We start from the raw sequence: 17,580 nt of genomic DNA on the forward strand, positions 1-17,580 counted from the left end.
AATAAACTTAACCATCCTCCTCATGTTACTTACCACTAATTATGGCATATATTTACATCTATAAAACAGTGAAATTTTGGGGGACATAATTTCATGCCCCTTTATTGTGTAGATTCCTTTATTTCCATCCCACATTTGAATTTCAAAAATGTTTAGGACTTCAAAGCATCTTTAAAAGCTTGCCCTAATTATAATATGCATTACTTTCTAAAACTCCTAGTTTGCATTGCAGATTCCTGCAAATAGAGGCATTCATTTTAAACATCAATTAATATCATCCATGCATCTTCAGATGAGTTTGGGTCTTTATTTCAGAGTTGCACTGAGCTCTGACTATGCTTTCCTCCGTTTGAAGAATAGTTCAAGCTACTGCAAACATTTAAAATTAAGCCAGGGGATCAGATCGGTACAAAGCCCAACAGCCCAATATTCATTTATATCAGCTGTTTTTTCCCTGTGTCACTAGTTAGAAAACATCCCTCCTCCTTTCAGATATATTTGCTTCCCATATCTGTTCCTGTAGCTGCAGAAGTCAGAGTTCAGGTTGGCACAGAGCATTTGGCAGTGTCCGAGACACAAAATCCACGGCAACATTATTGCAAGGTGTGCTTACACCAGCGCTAAGGGTCCCAACCGAGGCAGGGACCCACTGCACGATACTGTAGGTTACAGAGAAAAGTCATCCAAAAAGAGAATCCCTGCCTCAGAATTTGCAATTGGGGATTGAGGCAAAATATGAGAGAGAAATAACTAGCTAAACCAGAAGAATTTAGTCTAGGCTGCAGTGGACAGATACGCACTGCTGAATTAACATCAAAGGTGCTCCTAGGAGTGAAAAGTGTTTGCTGGATGAACTAGCACTAGATGGGGCAAGTTACAGAGCTAGCAAAGCTAGCAGGGGCATAAAGGGAGATACAGAGTTGTGCCTTCCCAGAGCAATTCCCTTGCCGGAGTCAATAGAGATGTATGTGACCATAACAGCAGAGTCAAAATGAAGATATTTGTTGGAGATGTGGCTGAGAGATACTGGATTCAAAAGGGAGGTGGTGTGAGTGGGACAGATGTACCATCAACCTCTGCAAGAGAAAGTGGAGAGCCAGGGAAGGCAGAGCGCTGGGCCAAGCAATCAGCAATCAGCACTGTGGGCCAAGAAGGCAAGGCCAGCAATAATGTTTTAGACAGGCATTTTGGGGTAAGGCTGGAGGTGCAATCTATCATTTAGTTTGAACTCTTTCGGGAGGCCTAAGTGTATTATTTAGTATTAGGTAATTTACGAAGAGTAGTGAGTAACCAGTGGGAATAGCATTAGATATCGATATGAGCAGAACTTCAACCAATAAAAGAAACCAGTAGAGGCAACATGTGTTGACTTAGCTTTTAGATAGGCTAATCAGAACTTCAAAGACCAGAAGACTTTGGGGCTTTTCTCAAGTCACAAAAACAGTTTAAGTACAAACTAACCAACAGGTATGTTGACCTTACTCAGATTAAGATTAGATGGTATGAATCATACCTGATCGTTTTACATAGATTGGACTTATTTTGCTCGTGACTAAGGTAACAGAAGCCAGATTGTGCACTCAACCTGCACCCAGGGAAAGGTTTCATCTGCAGATATTCTGCAGCCATGTCTGAATTCCTTGTCAGTGTTCTAGGAAATAACTTTTACATTTATTTAAGAACATTTATTTTTGTTTTCATTTTATATCCCTGTAATCTCCGGTTTCATATCATTGTCACACAAATTTCCTGTGCCGTATCGTTAGTACGTTGTTCCTTATTTACTCATTGTACTGAGTGCACAACATACCAAGTAAAGATCCTTCTATCTATTACTGTAAAGCCTGTCTCTAGGGTGACTTCCCTGAGCTCTCTGGTTCCCAGTGACTACTTGGGATAAACAGAAGAAAAGAGTCACTGCATTCAAGGTGCAAGACAAGGACCAGGAAATTGCTTTGCAGGGCTGTAAGGTTGGTTGTTCGAGGTGGTGTAAAAAGAGAATTCTCTTCCTTTCATATCTCCTGCACTGTTAGGTAGGAAGAGGTCCAAAAGCGTGACGTCCAGATGTGTCACTAGGACTGAGGGCAGAAGCTCATCCATTCCCAGCATCAGGCTGTATTTCACAGGAGATACAATCTGTATGAACCAATAAACCTCTGCAAAGCAAAGCAACACTTTGCTTTGTACTCCATACCTGCGATGCTTTGCAAAGTCAACTCCACAATTGCCAAATGTCTTCTTGCAAGATCTCAGACCTTTCCCTCCCACTTTTTTTGTAATCAAACCTTATTACCTTTATCACAGGGAAAACCATGCTGCTGAGAAGCCTCAAGCAGAACTAAATGGGAAAGAGCAAGAGGAGTACTCTTTCCGGCTACCAGAGCTAGCTAAGCTGCTTTCTGCCTTAGTCATCCTCAATGCAAATGCTCATCTCTGGTCTTCCTGTTTGACACCTTTCCTTTCCACACTAGATTTAATGTCTAAACAAAATGCTCTTTGTGCTGCCTCCAGTGACACGCTGACTTCTCTTTAAATCTGTTTACAGGCTCACCATCCCTTCCGGCATCAAATCCTCACCTTCGCTTTCAAGCTTCCACATGCCACAACACCCACCTGCTTTCCTTCTCTGGTTTCCCTTGACTTCTTTCACTCATAGGCCCTGGTTTTCTTTTGTTGATTCTCCTCTTACAGTGCTTTCTCACCTGTACTTATTTGCCCAACACAAATTCATGTTCCTCTTTTACTCATGTTACAATCAAATTCCACCAAAACGTGGGCTGTCACTGGACACTGATGCTAGGATGCACTAGCTTACAGTGCTGAGGAAATTATCGATGGTTAAACGATAGCGGAGGGAGAAGACAACACAATGGATGGGAAGGGGGGAATGGTTAAATAAAGGGTGAGAGAGTACTGTGAGCAAGCAATAACCATGCAACATGAACAGAACCCGGGAGAAGTTGAACTTTCAGAGTAGGAGGAGGTAGCAGATGATAAGGAGAGAGTGGATACTGATTCAGAAGTGGATACTTAATTTAAAAGGACAAGAAAACAAAAATCAATCTATTTTCATATTAATAAACTTGAAGTTACTAATAGGGTCAAAAAGATTGTCCGCAACCTTTGCCGGCTTCACACCAGTAATATATGACTGTTTAGAACAATTTCTCAACACTCCCCATAAACATGGGAACAGTGTCCTTTTTTCTGAAGAAATGTCCTACTGGGGTGGAAGAAATTAAGGACAGTGAGCTGACAGTTTAGGATCTAATTCTCATGACTAATTACACAGCCTTCCTCTGTTTTTCCTATACATATTTCTAGATGGGGGGCACTGGTGTGAAGTTTATTCCTAGAAGGGCATTCATCGTGACTATCGCTACGCCCTAACACTGCACCTGGTACCTTCCCTTTGCCTCACTCACCCGATAAGAGAGAAAATCCGCTGGCTTATTTTAAGGTCATGGCTCAGGAAGGCATCCTCACCACATTTTTAATGTATAACTCAGAAGGATGTTAGCACTGTATGTTTTTTAATCTCTAAGTTAATACAACACAAAATTGTATTAAAAGACCATTATGTTGGAAGGCACAGTGAGGTTAGGAAATGTTGGATTGAAGTTGCTTGCACATCTTGACTGGTGAACTGCATCATGATACAGTCTTTAGCTACACGACTGTACACTCGCCCTCTGAGCATCTATACAATATTCCTTTGTCTTCATTATTCGGTGTGGCTCTATTCCTGCACACTACTCAAAACCTGTGCTGAACACAGAATTATTAATTTTATAAAGGTTTTCTTCAAGGAATTATCTTGATTCTCTGTAAACAGCCATGAGTTTGATTTTCAGTGACCACCTGAGGTGAAGGAATGGTATCATCCCCATATTACAGATGAGGACCTAAGGCAAGAGTGTTAAAGGTGTGCACTGCTTGTAGGAGATCAAGCAGAGAAGGCTGACACTTGAATTTTTGAAGTCATGAGTACAACACAGACCTTAATGACCCAAAGAAGATCTCTACTGGCTTTAGATACATCTTTGAGCATTCAGCATGCCTGAAAATCAGTTTCCACATTGAGAAAAAGCAGAACGTACAATACATCAATGACCATATCACAAATCTCTGCTGCTTCCACATCTAATCTAAAGTCTGAAGCTTGTCATTCTCTGTGGGAACTCCGAACAGGCAAGTGAGGTGACGTTCATTTTGCCAGAGGGTTTCATAAGTATTTATTATGCAAAGTGGATTGGTGAGACGACGGTCCTCAGTTCAAGCCCAAGTTTTGCAAGGAAATGTATTTAGTGGTCACAGACCCTTAACCTCCAAGCTCTATTCTTCTGCAGCCAGATTTCTTCTGCCCTTATGTTTTTCCTGTTCCCACCCCTCACATACCTGTTTCTGCTGTGTACCTTCATCCCTATGTTTCTCCGCAAGCTCCTTATCCCAAATGCTCCCTCTTCCCACTGCCTCCCTCTTTTTGACCCTTACATTCTCACCTGCCTTTTCCAGGCTCCTGGTGCCTGCTGTGTTTCAACTCCCAGTTCTCTGCTGCCTCCTGTTCCTGGACTCTTTGCTCAGCCAGCCCTCAAATGCTTGTTCTACAGCTCCCATGCCCAGTTTTAAGACCCATGAATTTCTCAACAGATTTCACACAGCTCCTGCTCAGTGGTTTATCCTTTCTACACCCAGATTTGAGAAAAGAGAGTTTCCCTTATTCCTGGTTTCCAGTTCCAAATCTGGTGCCACAGAAACTCTTAGCAAGATATGAAGTCTAGGGTATGTACAAGGTGGAGAGTATTGCAGGCCGCATAGATAAACTTTAACTGAAAGCAATAAACGCCAGGAGATCTGATCATAACCAGTGATTCCAGATCAAGCTTTTCTGGTTTCAGCCTCAATCTGTCCACTCTGTAATTAAGCCCTGAATATGCCCCTTTCACTGAGGTTTTAAAAGACAAATTTAAAATGTTTAGATGATAACTGTTGCTAGGAAAAGGAGTATACCACAAAAAATACCTCAACAAATCAATGAGTAGAAAAAGCTTTAGTGTAAGCATAAGGTCCAGCCTAGAGATTTGATGATCTTTTCTGATGAACCTTTAGCATCGCTAACATGAGATTTTGTAAATACAACACAAAAAATCTGATGTATCAATGAAATTTATCACAACTAGATCAATATACAACATCTCAGCCTTCCCTTCAAATTCTTTTTTCACTCTTGCTCACAACTGATATGAACAGATATAACTTTTGGAGCAGAGTCCCATGGCTGGGGGAAGGGGCAAGGGGAAAGCAGATGAGCTCTAGCAACCAAAACATGTTTAAGAAAAGCCCCGGAACCCTCCCAGGCTCACAGTCATCCTGCTGCACAGCTGGTTCAAATCCCACTTGGTCCTACCTGCATAAGTGTGGACTGATGGCAGGACTGATACTTGTACTATTTGCATTTGGCAAGAGTTCAACATTTGAAACACTAAAAAGCAGGCTCCATTTCTGCGGCTTCCCCGGTTTTTCTTGGACCACTAGATGGCAGTTCCCCATTTACAAAGCAGGGCTCTCGTTACCTGTTTGCTCCTGCCTAGCAGCTGTGTCAAGCACAGTTGAGGCACGCATCTGCCTTTGCATGTCATCTGCAACACAGACTTCTTGTGGAGCTGTCAACAAGAGTGGCTCTGGGCCAGCGTCCTACCTGAAGGATATACAGCTTTGCACTTTTAAAGGACGACAGAAGAAATTTCCACAAGCACCCCAAAGGGTGCTAAATACTAAACACAGGCTTTATCGACAAGAGAGGTTCTCCACGTCATGTCTTACTCACCCAGAATTTTACGAGGAAGAAAGCATTTTGGGGCCCCTTCCCAAACAGTTCCTTTAGACCGCCCTTCTTTTCAGGAAATTTGTCATAAATCTGACGAATATCCACCGATTCAAGCAACGGGTCACTGTAAGAATGGTTAGCGTGTCCAATGTGTACGAAGAGGTGTTTATTATACTGCAAGAAAGAAACAGGAAAATCAGTGCTGTACAAAAAGAGCAGAGGTTTATTAAGGCACGGGTCTGCGTGTGCTCCTGCGGAGGGTAGCGTGCTTTGATGGATTAAATGACTCGCACATTACTCCTGGGACTATGATTTTCTGCAGTATGATTTCCATGAACAATTCAGTGATTGTGTCGTAGCCCCTTGTGAACAAGGGTCAACATCAAAAAACCTGTGTCCCTACTGCAAACCACAAAACATGGTCATCTTCAAGGGAGTAATTTACACTGAAAGACCCAGCGGCAGCACGGTGATAAAGAGCCCTTTGCAGAGCATAATAAGAGGAATATGCTCACGAGGAAGGCCTATTTCTGCCTCTTTAAACCATGTCTTTTAATGTCCCATGTCCTCACAGCCTGAATTTCTGCTAGTGCCACAGAGCCCACACATAAACACCTCCTGTTTGTCTATTAAAAACCCCAAACATCTATCTATAGCATATGCTAATGCCCCTTAACTAAAAGAGATGGAAGGGATTTTCTTTTAACTTCAGAATGACAATAACGAGAAGGCCAGTTACTCTGTGTTGCTGTTACTATAGAAGTGGTCCTCATTGCATGTCCTCCAGTATTTTGACCCATGTAATATTAAAGAGCCAAACTTTTACCACTTCCCTTGGGAGGTAGCTCTGTAGATGATCACCTCTGCCAAAACACGTTCGGCTTCAATTTCCTATTTCTTAACTTCATCCCATCGCACCTCATTATAATCACAGGAATCACCTCAGCAACCCCTTTCCTGCCTGGGGGAAATCCTTGGCCCAGTGAAGTCCACAGCAGCCCCCTACTGAGTCCAATATGGTCTTTTAGGGGCTGCCATTTCTCCAAGACGAGAGCACTTTCCAGCACCTGAAATGACAGCGGAAGGACGAACCCCGAAGACCCTCCGCTAGTCAATCAGCAGCTCAGCGTCCTGTGAGCAGACTGAAGGAGCTCGAGAGTGGCAGGATTAAACGTTGGGGTTTTTAACCATGCAGATCACAAAACATTTTGCTAACTCAATTAAAGGAAAGTTGATATGCAGTCAATGAACACTAGAAAACCCTGTCATATTGAACAGATGCTGTATATAAGGGGCAATTCCCAAAAGCTAAGCACAAATAAAATATTTAAAACCCCAAAGCAGACCTCATTTAAGCTATTTTGTTTACAATATACCTGCCGAATGAACAAATTGAAATGACAAATCTAAATTAATTGGACATCCACTCAGAGCCTTCCTTTGGTGTAAGCGGAGTCTTCCCTAGCAGATGTCCAAAACTCTGGGGAAAAGGAAATGGACTGGCTAGATTTCTGCACTTAGGAAATTAAATTGAAATCTATTTAAAAATCATCTAGCATAGTGAAATCTGAATTTAGAATCAGAGAACACTCATCTGTGTATGGGGCCAAAAATGAGATACCTTCCATGCTTTTTACAGGGTTGTATTCCTTTTTACATTTTGTGGAAGGAAAAAGGAAAGTGTAACACTTTATTAAGGTGTTTGCACAAGCAAGTCCAAGTCTGAGAGCACCGGTTCCACGGATTTTCCTTGCAGCCCTCTTTCAAAAGAATGCCATCCCAGCTTCTTCTGTGCACAAGTGGAAAACTTGCCCAGCCTTTACTTAGTGCATGTGGAGCCCAAAAGGGGCAGAGCTGATCCAAAGAAACTGTTTCTACCTTTAAGAGGAAAACAGGCATGGCAGAGAAATAAATGGGCGGTGGGGAGCTGAATGCATGCACGCAGGAGCGAGCGTGCCCATGAACGTATGCCAGCTAGCCCTCACCCGGTGCTGGTCTAGCTTGCATGCTGATCATTTACACATGATACAGGAAATCATCGTACTGGTTGGCAACTGTGAGTGACTACCATAACAGTGTCCACGATCAGATTTAGCATGTTACTTTATGCAGTAGTGGCAAAAGTGGACTAAGGAGACATTTTAACATGACAAAACAAACAAAAGAAAAAATGCAGAATAATATGAGAAAGCACCACGGCTCCAACTTTTGTTTTTTTGACACTTGTCACATATTTAGCTTGCAGTACTGTGAGTAAATAACTAAAAGTCATGCTGAACATTTCTTACGTATCTTGCTGCCTACTGAAAAACTTAGATCTCAGTAAAATGTATCAGCGCCACATATACCTGGGAACTGCCAGGAACGCAAGAAAGGGAGTCCAGAGACCTGCTCCTCTTACTTTCCTAAGCTACCAGGGGTGAAGTGCAGGAGGACAGGGCACGGGCTTGGTCACTGAATGTGGCTATTGATGGAAGCCTATCTGTGATCAGGCAAACATCTCTGTTTTTTAAGTAGAATGATGAGAATTCCCCAATAGAGGTAAGCACTTCAGCCTTCTCTGAAAAATTAAACCGAAACATTTCCCTTCCCCCAGCACCCTCATTGCCTGCCTAGGAGTGTGCAGCAGTTGTGCTCTCCCTGGGGATGTGGGATGCCCCAAAGCATCTCTCTGCTCTCCTTCGCTCAGAGTAAGGGCTTGAAAAACCATCCCCACCATCAGGGACCAGGTTTGGGGTTTTTGGGTGTTGCTTTTTTTTGTTTGTTTGGTTGTTTTTTTGTTTCCTCTCAGTCTTCTCTGCTGGAGTTGTTTCAGGTTGTACAAATAACCACATTTTTACAGGAACAGAACTGAGGGCTCAGGTTCTCCTGCACCCAGGAAGTGTCCTCCCCAAAAGGGGTGGTGGTGGTGGTGGTGGTGTCTCTCTCCCAGGCCCAAAGATGGCTGTGGAGTGAAGGAGGAAGGGAGAGCCGTATTTTACAGTTTGGCAACTGCAAATTCCCAAGACAATTCACATGCTGTATCTTATTCTGCGAACCAGGAAAATATACATATTGCTCAGTATCCAAACTTCAGTAAAAGCAAACACACTCATAGGAACATGGACCATGAAGTCTTAATAGTTTCAATATAAAAGCAAAGTTAAAGGCAGCTGTAAAGCTACCACAGTTGTCTGCAGAGCTCGCCAAAGTACCAGATGCTGCTGCAGCAAAATTTCCGAGCGGGTACAGTAGGACAGATGGTATGACATCACCTGACAACATTCTTAGGACAGAAATGTTTATTTTGATATCGCAATGTGTGATTATTTTCTCCTTATGTTGCTGCAATTCCTATGCTAAGTACAATCATTACTAACCTAATTAGATATGGCATATTTCTATGAACTAACAAATGATAATATAATATCAGGAGCAGGGTAGATGGATACTGAAATGATCCCTATCATTTTTATACAAACATACTCCATGACAGGAATTTATGCATAGATAAAAGCAAAGAAGCTAAGTTTTATGCCTATATTTTTGAGCCCATTAGTGCCTAAAAAGCTTAAAAACATCCTCATTATATTGAGAATTCACTGTTCTTTTAGACTGAGTATTCCAGGGTCATTGAAGTACATTAGATGCTGAGGAATTTACTCACGCTACAGCATTTAAAGCATTTGTATCCAGCATTGGGGTGATAATGTGCTTTAGATGCTGTAAACCATCATAGATCAAATCCTGTATTTTCTGAGGATAAAAACAACATAAAAATACAAAGAACATTTTCAGCTATGTCTTCAGCGTCCGCATTACACGACATGCCCTGGAGATGGCCGCCTCTTACTGAGCTCCTTTCCTTAAAAAAATTCTAACTATCCAAAGAATGCAGTAAAGCCATGAAATATGACTGTTGTCAAATAATACCACGAGAAAAATTATAATCCACTTAGGAATTTAAAAGAACCAAGACAAATTGCCGATGGCAGGGGATGCAAGCATTTAAGCTGGTGCAGAACAAAGACAAATCACCTACATTTGTTTTATCAGACGGCATATATATTTGTAACAGCTCCTCACCAATTTTGCACTTATATTCTAAGGCAACAGCCTTTCTAGTCCATGAAATGCAGGTTTGCTAATTGCTACAGTGTGCTCTGCTGCACCCCTGTGCTTCCCCACACCTGTGGAGCCAATGCCAAGCCTTGACAAGCCTGTATAGGACCAAGTTTTTTATTAAACAGTGGTGGCCAAGACGCAGATGGCAGTGAAGCCAATCCTCTCACGCTCTTGGTGCGGCTGAGCTGGGCATGCAGAGCTGCTGGGGTACCCACTCCCGCACTGCTCCTGTCTGTCGGGGCTGCATGGCCCTACATAACCATAATGAGCAGCACACGGGGGGCGAGTGGCTCCCTGGGCCCTGCCAAGTCTGGGTGACATGGATGCGGAGCAAGGTGGAAGGCAGGTGGCCTGAGAGAGGGCCCTCGGCAGCTGCTTCTACAGGGATGCCCTGTTTGTGGGCACAGCACCCTGACTGCAAGGGTGCTGCGCCCTCCTGCTGCACCCAGGGGCACAGCTGTGATTTCACCCCCCCCCCCCCCCCCCGAATCACACTCGCACACCTGGGAGTCATTCCCCCGGTGCAGGCAGCGTAAGCTCCTCTGCAAACATCCCTGGCCCTGCAGCGGGACAGCGAGCTGGTGGCTTGCAGGACCTCGCACACCCATGGGACGGTTGAGCAGGACAGGGAGATGGCAGCACCCCGCTGCCTCGTCTGCCCTGCATAGCCTAATAACAGCACCTTGCTAGCTGGGCTGCTTCATGAGATCTGTAGGTTTCTGCAAATTTTAAGCATAACAACCACGAGGGTCAGGCCATCTATATCATTACTTGCAGCAACAAATACCTATGAGAAAATACCATGGGGAGAGGCTGGCAACTTGAATGGATTGTAGTCTTGTGTGCCCAAAGAAACTCCACCACCCAAAGGAGAAGTACATTAAAAAGGCTCTGCCGCAGGTCTTCTCTCTCCCTGACACAGAGGGACAGCGTCCCAGCTCTCTTGGGACCGAATATATTCCATATTGGAGATCACAAGGACTACCGCCGTAGCTCAGAGGGACAGGTGAGTGGAAGGCAGGTGGGACAGCCTGAGCTTTCGTTGAAATGAGAGAAAACAGCATTGCTCAAGTGCCTGGCACCATGCAGTGATTCCCTCTGTACCTCCACAGACCGGTCCAACCCATCTTTTGAAAATGTACCACTGTCTGTGCAGCAACTGCGCTTTTGGAGAAAAAAGGAGCCAGGTGGGGTGGACTGATTAAAAACAATCACTAGTATATCAGCAGTCTGCGTGCAGCTCTAACCTGTACTGGGGAGGCCCCAGCCCCAGCTCTGCTGTCTCACTGTATCTTGTAAATCTGACACTCTTTAATTTCCTGCTGATGTAAGAAAATCACTTGGTCTGCCAACAATTTTTCTTATTTCTACCAAAACACTAGTAACTGAGTATTTCATTCCTGTTGCTGTTGTCCTCCACTGAAGCAGATTGGAAGTTATATTTATAACATTTTAATGCTGTAACTGGAGTCTGTACCAACTCCTGTTATTAAGGTTTTTAACACTTTCACATGAAATGTTAATTGAAGCTTCTGTGCTTGTATGCTACGATACAACTGCGTGGTCAGCCTAGTCTTTCAAGGACCTCCACCCATTCAGACTCCTGCCTGGATCTCCTCAGGGACTGAATCAGGAATGTGAAGTAAAAGGAGATCTTTGGCTACTTCATGGTTGCAGAAATGGGGAAGTAGGGGAAAGTGACAAGCGAGGGCAGTTCCCAGCCCTGACACATTAAGGTTGACCAACACTTCCCAGCTACTGCCACAGGAGTCCCAGTGTGAAACTGGGACTTGCTGGTTGAGCAAGATGCTCACAGAACATTTTCATCAGCTTTCCTGCAACCGTGAAGATGCATCCTTCAGTTCTGGCCCTGTCTGATTTGAGACCCTGCGGTCCCAATTCCAGAAGTGCTGAGTGCTCAGATGGGAAAATTATGCCTGAATATAGGAAGCTCTCAATAACGCTAAGTATTCTGCAAAATCAGGCTCATGACAAATCAAAGTGGACCCTCAAAATCAGTGGCCCATTCATTCTTTTGCACCTGAACTTCTTGGTTTGTCAAATGTGAGTAATAATGCTCCTTCATCTAAAAAATGACTGCACTAATACATCTGTGAAATGCAAATGGGGGGAATTATTAATTCCATTTGGAGGAGAGGTTAGACAGTGCACAGTGAGCAGGGCATGGGGCCACGCATTTCAACAAAAGACGAAAACAAACAACTGAATACTTGCTTATCAAAGAAGGGCCATCTACATCTACACTGAATGAAGCAGGAACAAATAAACACGTGAGCATGTAATTAACTGCTGCACTGTCGAGCAGACACATGAGGACATTTCCCAACTTCTGAGAGCTTGACTTTGCAGCCCAGCTAAGCAATTTTGGGGTGGGTGTAGCGGTGGGGGAAGCTGCAGTTGAACGAGACAGGAAAACGCGGGGCAGAGGCACAGCCAGGCACGAAGCCCCTTGGGGCGAGCGGGAGGGCGGATGCCTGGGTGCAGCGCGCAGGCAGGGCAGGCAGCGCGGGGGAGATGCACAGCTAATGCCAGCCCTGCCCACGCGTCCCCCCACTCCTCCTCCCCGCGGGAGCAGCACGGCGCTGTCCGAGGCTGTGGGAGGCAGCGGGCCCCCCACTGCGATGACCCCCCTGATTTTACGGCTCTCCGGGGCTCATCGCAGCGGCTGCGCGCCCGGGCTCTGCTCCAGCTACCCCGCAACCTCGCTCGCCCGCTCCTTCCCTCCTCCCCGATTCCCCGTTTCCCTGGGCAGAGCCGGTGCCCCCAGTAACGCCGGGGAGCCCCCCCTGCCCCGGCTGCGTTCAGCACCTGGGCTTTCTGCGGGCAGGGCTGGGGCGCCAGCCGCGGCGCAGGGCCCGGCAGAGGGAGCTGCCATCGCTGCTGGCGCCCGCGCTCCTTTCAGTTACGCAAAAGCCGCACTTTTAATTTTGCTGGGAAATTTCCGGCAGCAGGGGTGGGTTTTGAGAAGAGGGAGAGAGTGTGCGTGAAGGCAGGCACAGTCAGGCCCCGGCGGTCTTTCCACCCGTCCTCGGCGCTTAACGTGGGCCGACTTCGAGGAATAAATTGTGCTCCGTCTCTCTACCCACTCCGCTGGGATTTCAGCCCAGGACACTCCCTTGAAGAGCCCGTGTCCTCACCCGACAACGGGGCTGGGGGAGCTGGCCCAGGCTGCCCACCACATCTCCATGTGGCCCCCCGGGAACGTCACCAGCTGGGAGGTCTGCTGCGACGCGGCGGTTTCAAGATTGGAGCCTGTGTCAATACTGGACCCCCTTAAAGTGGTTTCTTGGCACTTCTAACTACGGGCACCTGAATATGAACGTTTTGGAGAGTATGACATTTGCTTCCCACGGCCAGCACGTAGCTCTCCTGCACTGCAAAATGAATGACCCTTGCATTTAGTTAAACTTTGTCTGAATTTAGATTAAAATGACCTCAAATCCTGAGTCTGCCACTCCAAGACATTCATCCAAATGTGGGTTTGCTTCCTCATCCTTTCACATCACAAAGACGCTAAACCAAGGACTTCCTTACGACTGAAATGCTGAACTGCTTTTTATACTGTTTACAGGGAATATGGAAAGGATAAACAATGCTTGTAACAATGGATATTGTTCAAAGATGGAGGGCTTCTTTTGAAAAGATCTCATTTATTTTTCATCACTTAGGTGGTTTGATTAACTTTGGTGAATTTTACTGCATTTGGCTAATGATGGCAGGCTGTTTTTATGGCCCTTGAGCAATTGCTTTCACTTTCTGGTTCTCAGGCACAATTCTCCCTGGGCTCACAAAGCCCTTTTACAACAACAGTAAAACCTGAATTAAAACATAAAGAATATTTTATTTCTTCACCACTTTTTAAAATACGTCTTGAAATTTAGACCTAACACAATCTGACAGTTTGGATAGGTGGATTAATACTGAAAATGCCCATCAGCCACGTTCTTTATAGCCCTATATAGATATTTTAGATGTAAAACTGTCTGAAGTGCTTGCAGTCAAAATGAATGTGGCAGCAAGAGTGAGAAACCTCGAAGAGGAAGAGAAGAAAGGGCTTTTTTTGTTGGGTGGTGGCAGGATTTTTTTCCTGATTTGAAAGCAAGCGTGAAAAAAAAAAAATTGGAATTATCATTTCACTGTTATAGTCTTTGAATTTTATAGCTACTTGTGTAACAGTCAATTGTTTAGATCCCTTTTAATCTGCTTGCATACTCAGTTTATATTTGTTAGGGAATATGGGATTACTTGGTTTAAGCATTTGTCCTGAACTTTCACAGAACCACTACAGTAAAATCAGAAAGCCCCTATTAAGGAAAACCTGTCTTGAAGGCAATGGATGGGTACATGAATTTGTTAATCTGTTGGGAATATAGTTACATAGGGTAGGCAATAATTAAAGGTCACTAAAATGCTGATGCTTGGACCTACAAGGGCAGCTTCTCTGCACCATTTAGGAATTGTACTTGAGTGCAAAATGCCACAAAAGGAAAATACAGCTTGACATTTGTAAACCGAATTGATTTTCATGTAAAAGGAGGAGTAATTTTACTCATTCTTAACTGCAGAGTCAGTATTCCAAGATTTTGCAACTGTGCCATCTTATGTCTCCCAGACTATCTTGTGCCATGCCGAGTTACAGGGAGGGTTGCTTATTGTTTCCCTTCTATAACTTTTTCTTTTGTAAATGGAACAACTTTGTGGCTAGGCAAGGGAAAAAAGTCAACAGCCCTCTACAAGTGACAGGACTCTATGGAGCACCTTTCTGACCCACCAGAATGCCCACTCCAAATTAACATAACTGCCTGACATTGAGGGGCTTTTGTACTTTTAAACACCAATTGCCATTGGAAGAACCCCAGAAATGTTTAAGGCCCCACTCCTACAATGAATTCTCTGTGGGTGGACCTTTGTCTCCATGCACAGCCCCATTGAAGTTGCTGGGAGTCACCATGGGCAGGCAGACCTAAATTTCTAATTGCTGTACAGGAATATAGACTGCAAGGGGCTGCCCAGGATCATCGAGTCCTGGCCCCAGGTGCCATGCCAAATAAGCCTTTTTCAATAAACTTCCAGGTTACACTTTAAGGTGGTCTATTTGCCCCCACCACTATGAGGCTTTCTGGCCTGGTTTTGGGTTGGGAAGGAGGAAGGGTCATCTTTTATTTTTAAGAAAATGTTGGAAACCCATTTGATCAAAATAATACTTTATGTCATTTTCTCTAAGAAGTTAGAAGTGTAATGAACATATACCTATCTTTTTTTGGAAGATACGTGGGAAGTTTTACATGGCTCTCTCAGAACAGCATATACATATATTCGTTTCTGAGGTCAGCAAAGGCACAAAGGCGTACAAGAGATGCTGCAACCACAGCACATGCCTACAAGACTTCATATGCACTTTGTGCAAAACACACATCTTGCCTGGCTTGCTCATTTTGTTATTTAAAAAGTAACGAACCCCCATCCTTTCTATGCTGCACAAACCGCATCTGCAATAAAATGTTGCACCAACACAAAGAAAGATGTACAAAACCACAGACAGAACTCATATGTTCTTCAACAGCACTAAATGAGGCTGGGGGGTCCGCTTTCATCTCCAAGGAGGACTTTTGGTGCTTACTGGAAAAGTCTGTGCACTGGCAGGAGGCAGGGCCCCTCGGAGCCATCCCTGCAGACAGGCGGGCACCAGTGGCTCTGCCCAGTGCCTCTCCAGCAAGTGCCCTTCTGCGTTTGCCCCAGGAACTGGTCGCACGGCCTTGGGGTTTTTTTCTATGCCCTTGTTTAAGATCCAAATAATCAAAGCTACTTAATTTGATCTAAACAATGCTTCCGCTTCTCCTCACTCCCCTTTCCTGGGCAGCAGCGGTGACACGCTGTCCACAGGGGCTCATCCCTCCACTCCACCCGGCCAGTCCAGGCTGTCCCCACGCAGCGCTCGCACAGCGCTGCCCCACTGCACTTGCAGCATGGGTGTAAAGAATGATCTAAATTGGGATTAATGCATGACTGGGAATTGACTTTTCTTCGTGTCTCATTTTTGCAATGTTACAGCATGCGAGTAACTGTTTTTTTAAAAACAAGTCTGGGTAGTTTGATGCTCTTTCTTCTCTAGTAAACCTCCTGCATAAATGCTCTGCATTTAAAAGGTAGTTTTCTCAGCAGTACGCTCACAAGCTGGGACAAGCTCCGGTGGGCCTCGCTGCACCCTCAGGAATTCCAGATAATATTAGTTTACTCCAAAAAAGGCTTTACAGTATTTATGGGGCTGTCCTGGGTAACCGTGTTTCTATTCAGGCCTCCACTCTTTCTCTGTAATGCAAGTGGATATGTTGCATTCCCCAGAGCCTGCACCTGCCTGAAAAACGAGAGTCCCAACACGTCCCCATGCTGCCGGCCCACACGCTGTGCGTGAGCACAACCGGCTCTGAGCAGCACCACCACAGTGGAGCGGGACCCGCGGCTCCTTCCCCTGCCAAAGCAGCATCTTCTCCTCATTTTTGGTCTGACAGTCATGTTGCAAATATATTCACGTCGCTCAGCTGGTTTCATGTCGCAGACACCAGCAGTGTGACGGGCAACCACAAGTTATCTGCTGAGAGCGTACTTGGTTTGAGGGAGAGTTTTCTTTGAGGGAAAGACATAAAAGTTACTTAGTTACTGACCTCTCCTTCACTCTCTTTTACAGAAAGCCACGCAGATACACAGAGGCTCTACACCATATAAGCCCATGGGTTTTGCAAATAGTTTTGTGTTACAAAAACCTACGGAAAAAGGATTATTAGGTGGTATACTGGCAAAACAGTAAATCAAAATACACTGAAATGCCATTTCATTCACATACAGCACAGTAACGCTGAGCATTACATGGCCACATCCTGTTTTCCCGATAACCTCAAGGCACACACATAACATTGTGGTGTGCAGCAATCTGGATATGGCAGAGCCCATAAATCAGCAGAACACGTTAGATGGGGTCAGCAAGCCAAGGACTCCGAAAGCTGCGTATCGATAAGGCTGCCTGATGAGAAAACCTGGATGCTGTGTTTGTGCATCGGAAATACAAACCATCATCTGGAGGTACGTGGGGCTGGGGATGGAGAAGGCGTTCCAGCTGCGGATTAGTCTGGAGGACAGTAAGATGAAGCTTTAGCCCACCAGAGCCAGGACTGCTGGCAGAGCGTGGGAATCAGGGCCACAGGAAGGCAGAGGGATCCCAGGGACACCATTCAGTATCTAACAGTCAGGTAAGTGCTGAGGTAACTGTACCTGCTACCAAACATTTCCTCCCTCAAAGTTAATTCAACCTGGCAAAACGTGACATTTAGCAAACCCACACACTGCCACATATTTAGTATATGAATAGCTGAGATATGGTGTATTTTCATTGGGATGTTTCTCCACCAGGAGCATTCCCCTGTTGTAAGGTTTCTGGGCTACGTCTCCAATCTCCATTATGCAGGGTAAACACTCCCTGGATAACACCCCTGGCCAGAGCCCATAAATGCTATGGTTTCCAGTGCTGAATTATAAAGAGCAAGTGATAGCTTCTCTCTGCTCCAAGCTACTGTATTTTACCAGGAATCTGAACAAGAATGGCCCATCTATATCACCCATTCATGACAGTATTT

At 44.9% G+C, this 17,580-nt stretch overlaps 1 protein-coding gene across 8 annotated transcripts in view; it reads right to left on the reverse strand.

Annotated features, from left to right (window-relative positions):
* TEAD1 (TEA domain transcription factor 1) overlaps positions 1–17,580 on the reverse strand; it is a 162,809-nt gene that overhangs the window by 14,304 nt on the left and 130,925 nt on the right. For all 8 annotated transcript variants that reach the window (XM_075502113.1, XM_075502112.1, XM_075502109.1 and 5 more), the window contains one exon: positions 5,828–6,001. In XM_075502113.1, the coding sequence (XP_075358228.1) occupies positions 5,828–6,001 (174 nt within the window). The remainder of the gene's footprint in view (positions 1–5,827; positions 6,002–17,580) is intronic.

The sequence above is a fragment of the Mycteria americana genome, chromosome 5 (assembly GCF_035582795.1).
Source record: "Mycteria americana isolate JAX WOST 10 ecotype Jacksonville Zoo and Gardens chromosome 5, USCA_MyAme_1.0, whole genome shotgun sequence".
NCBI lineage: Eukaryota > Metazoa > Chordata > Aves > Ciconiiformes > Ciconiidae > Mycteria > Mycteria americana.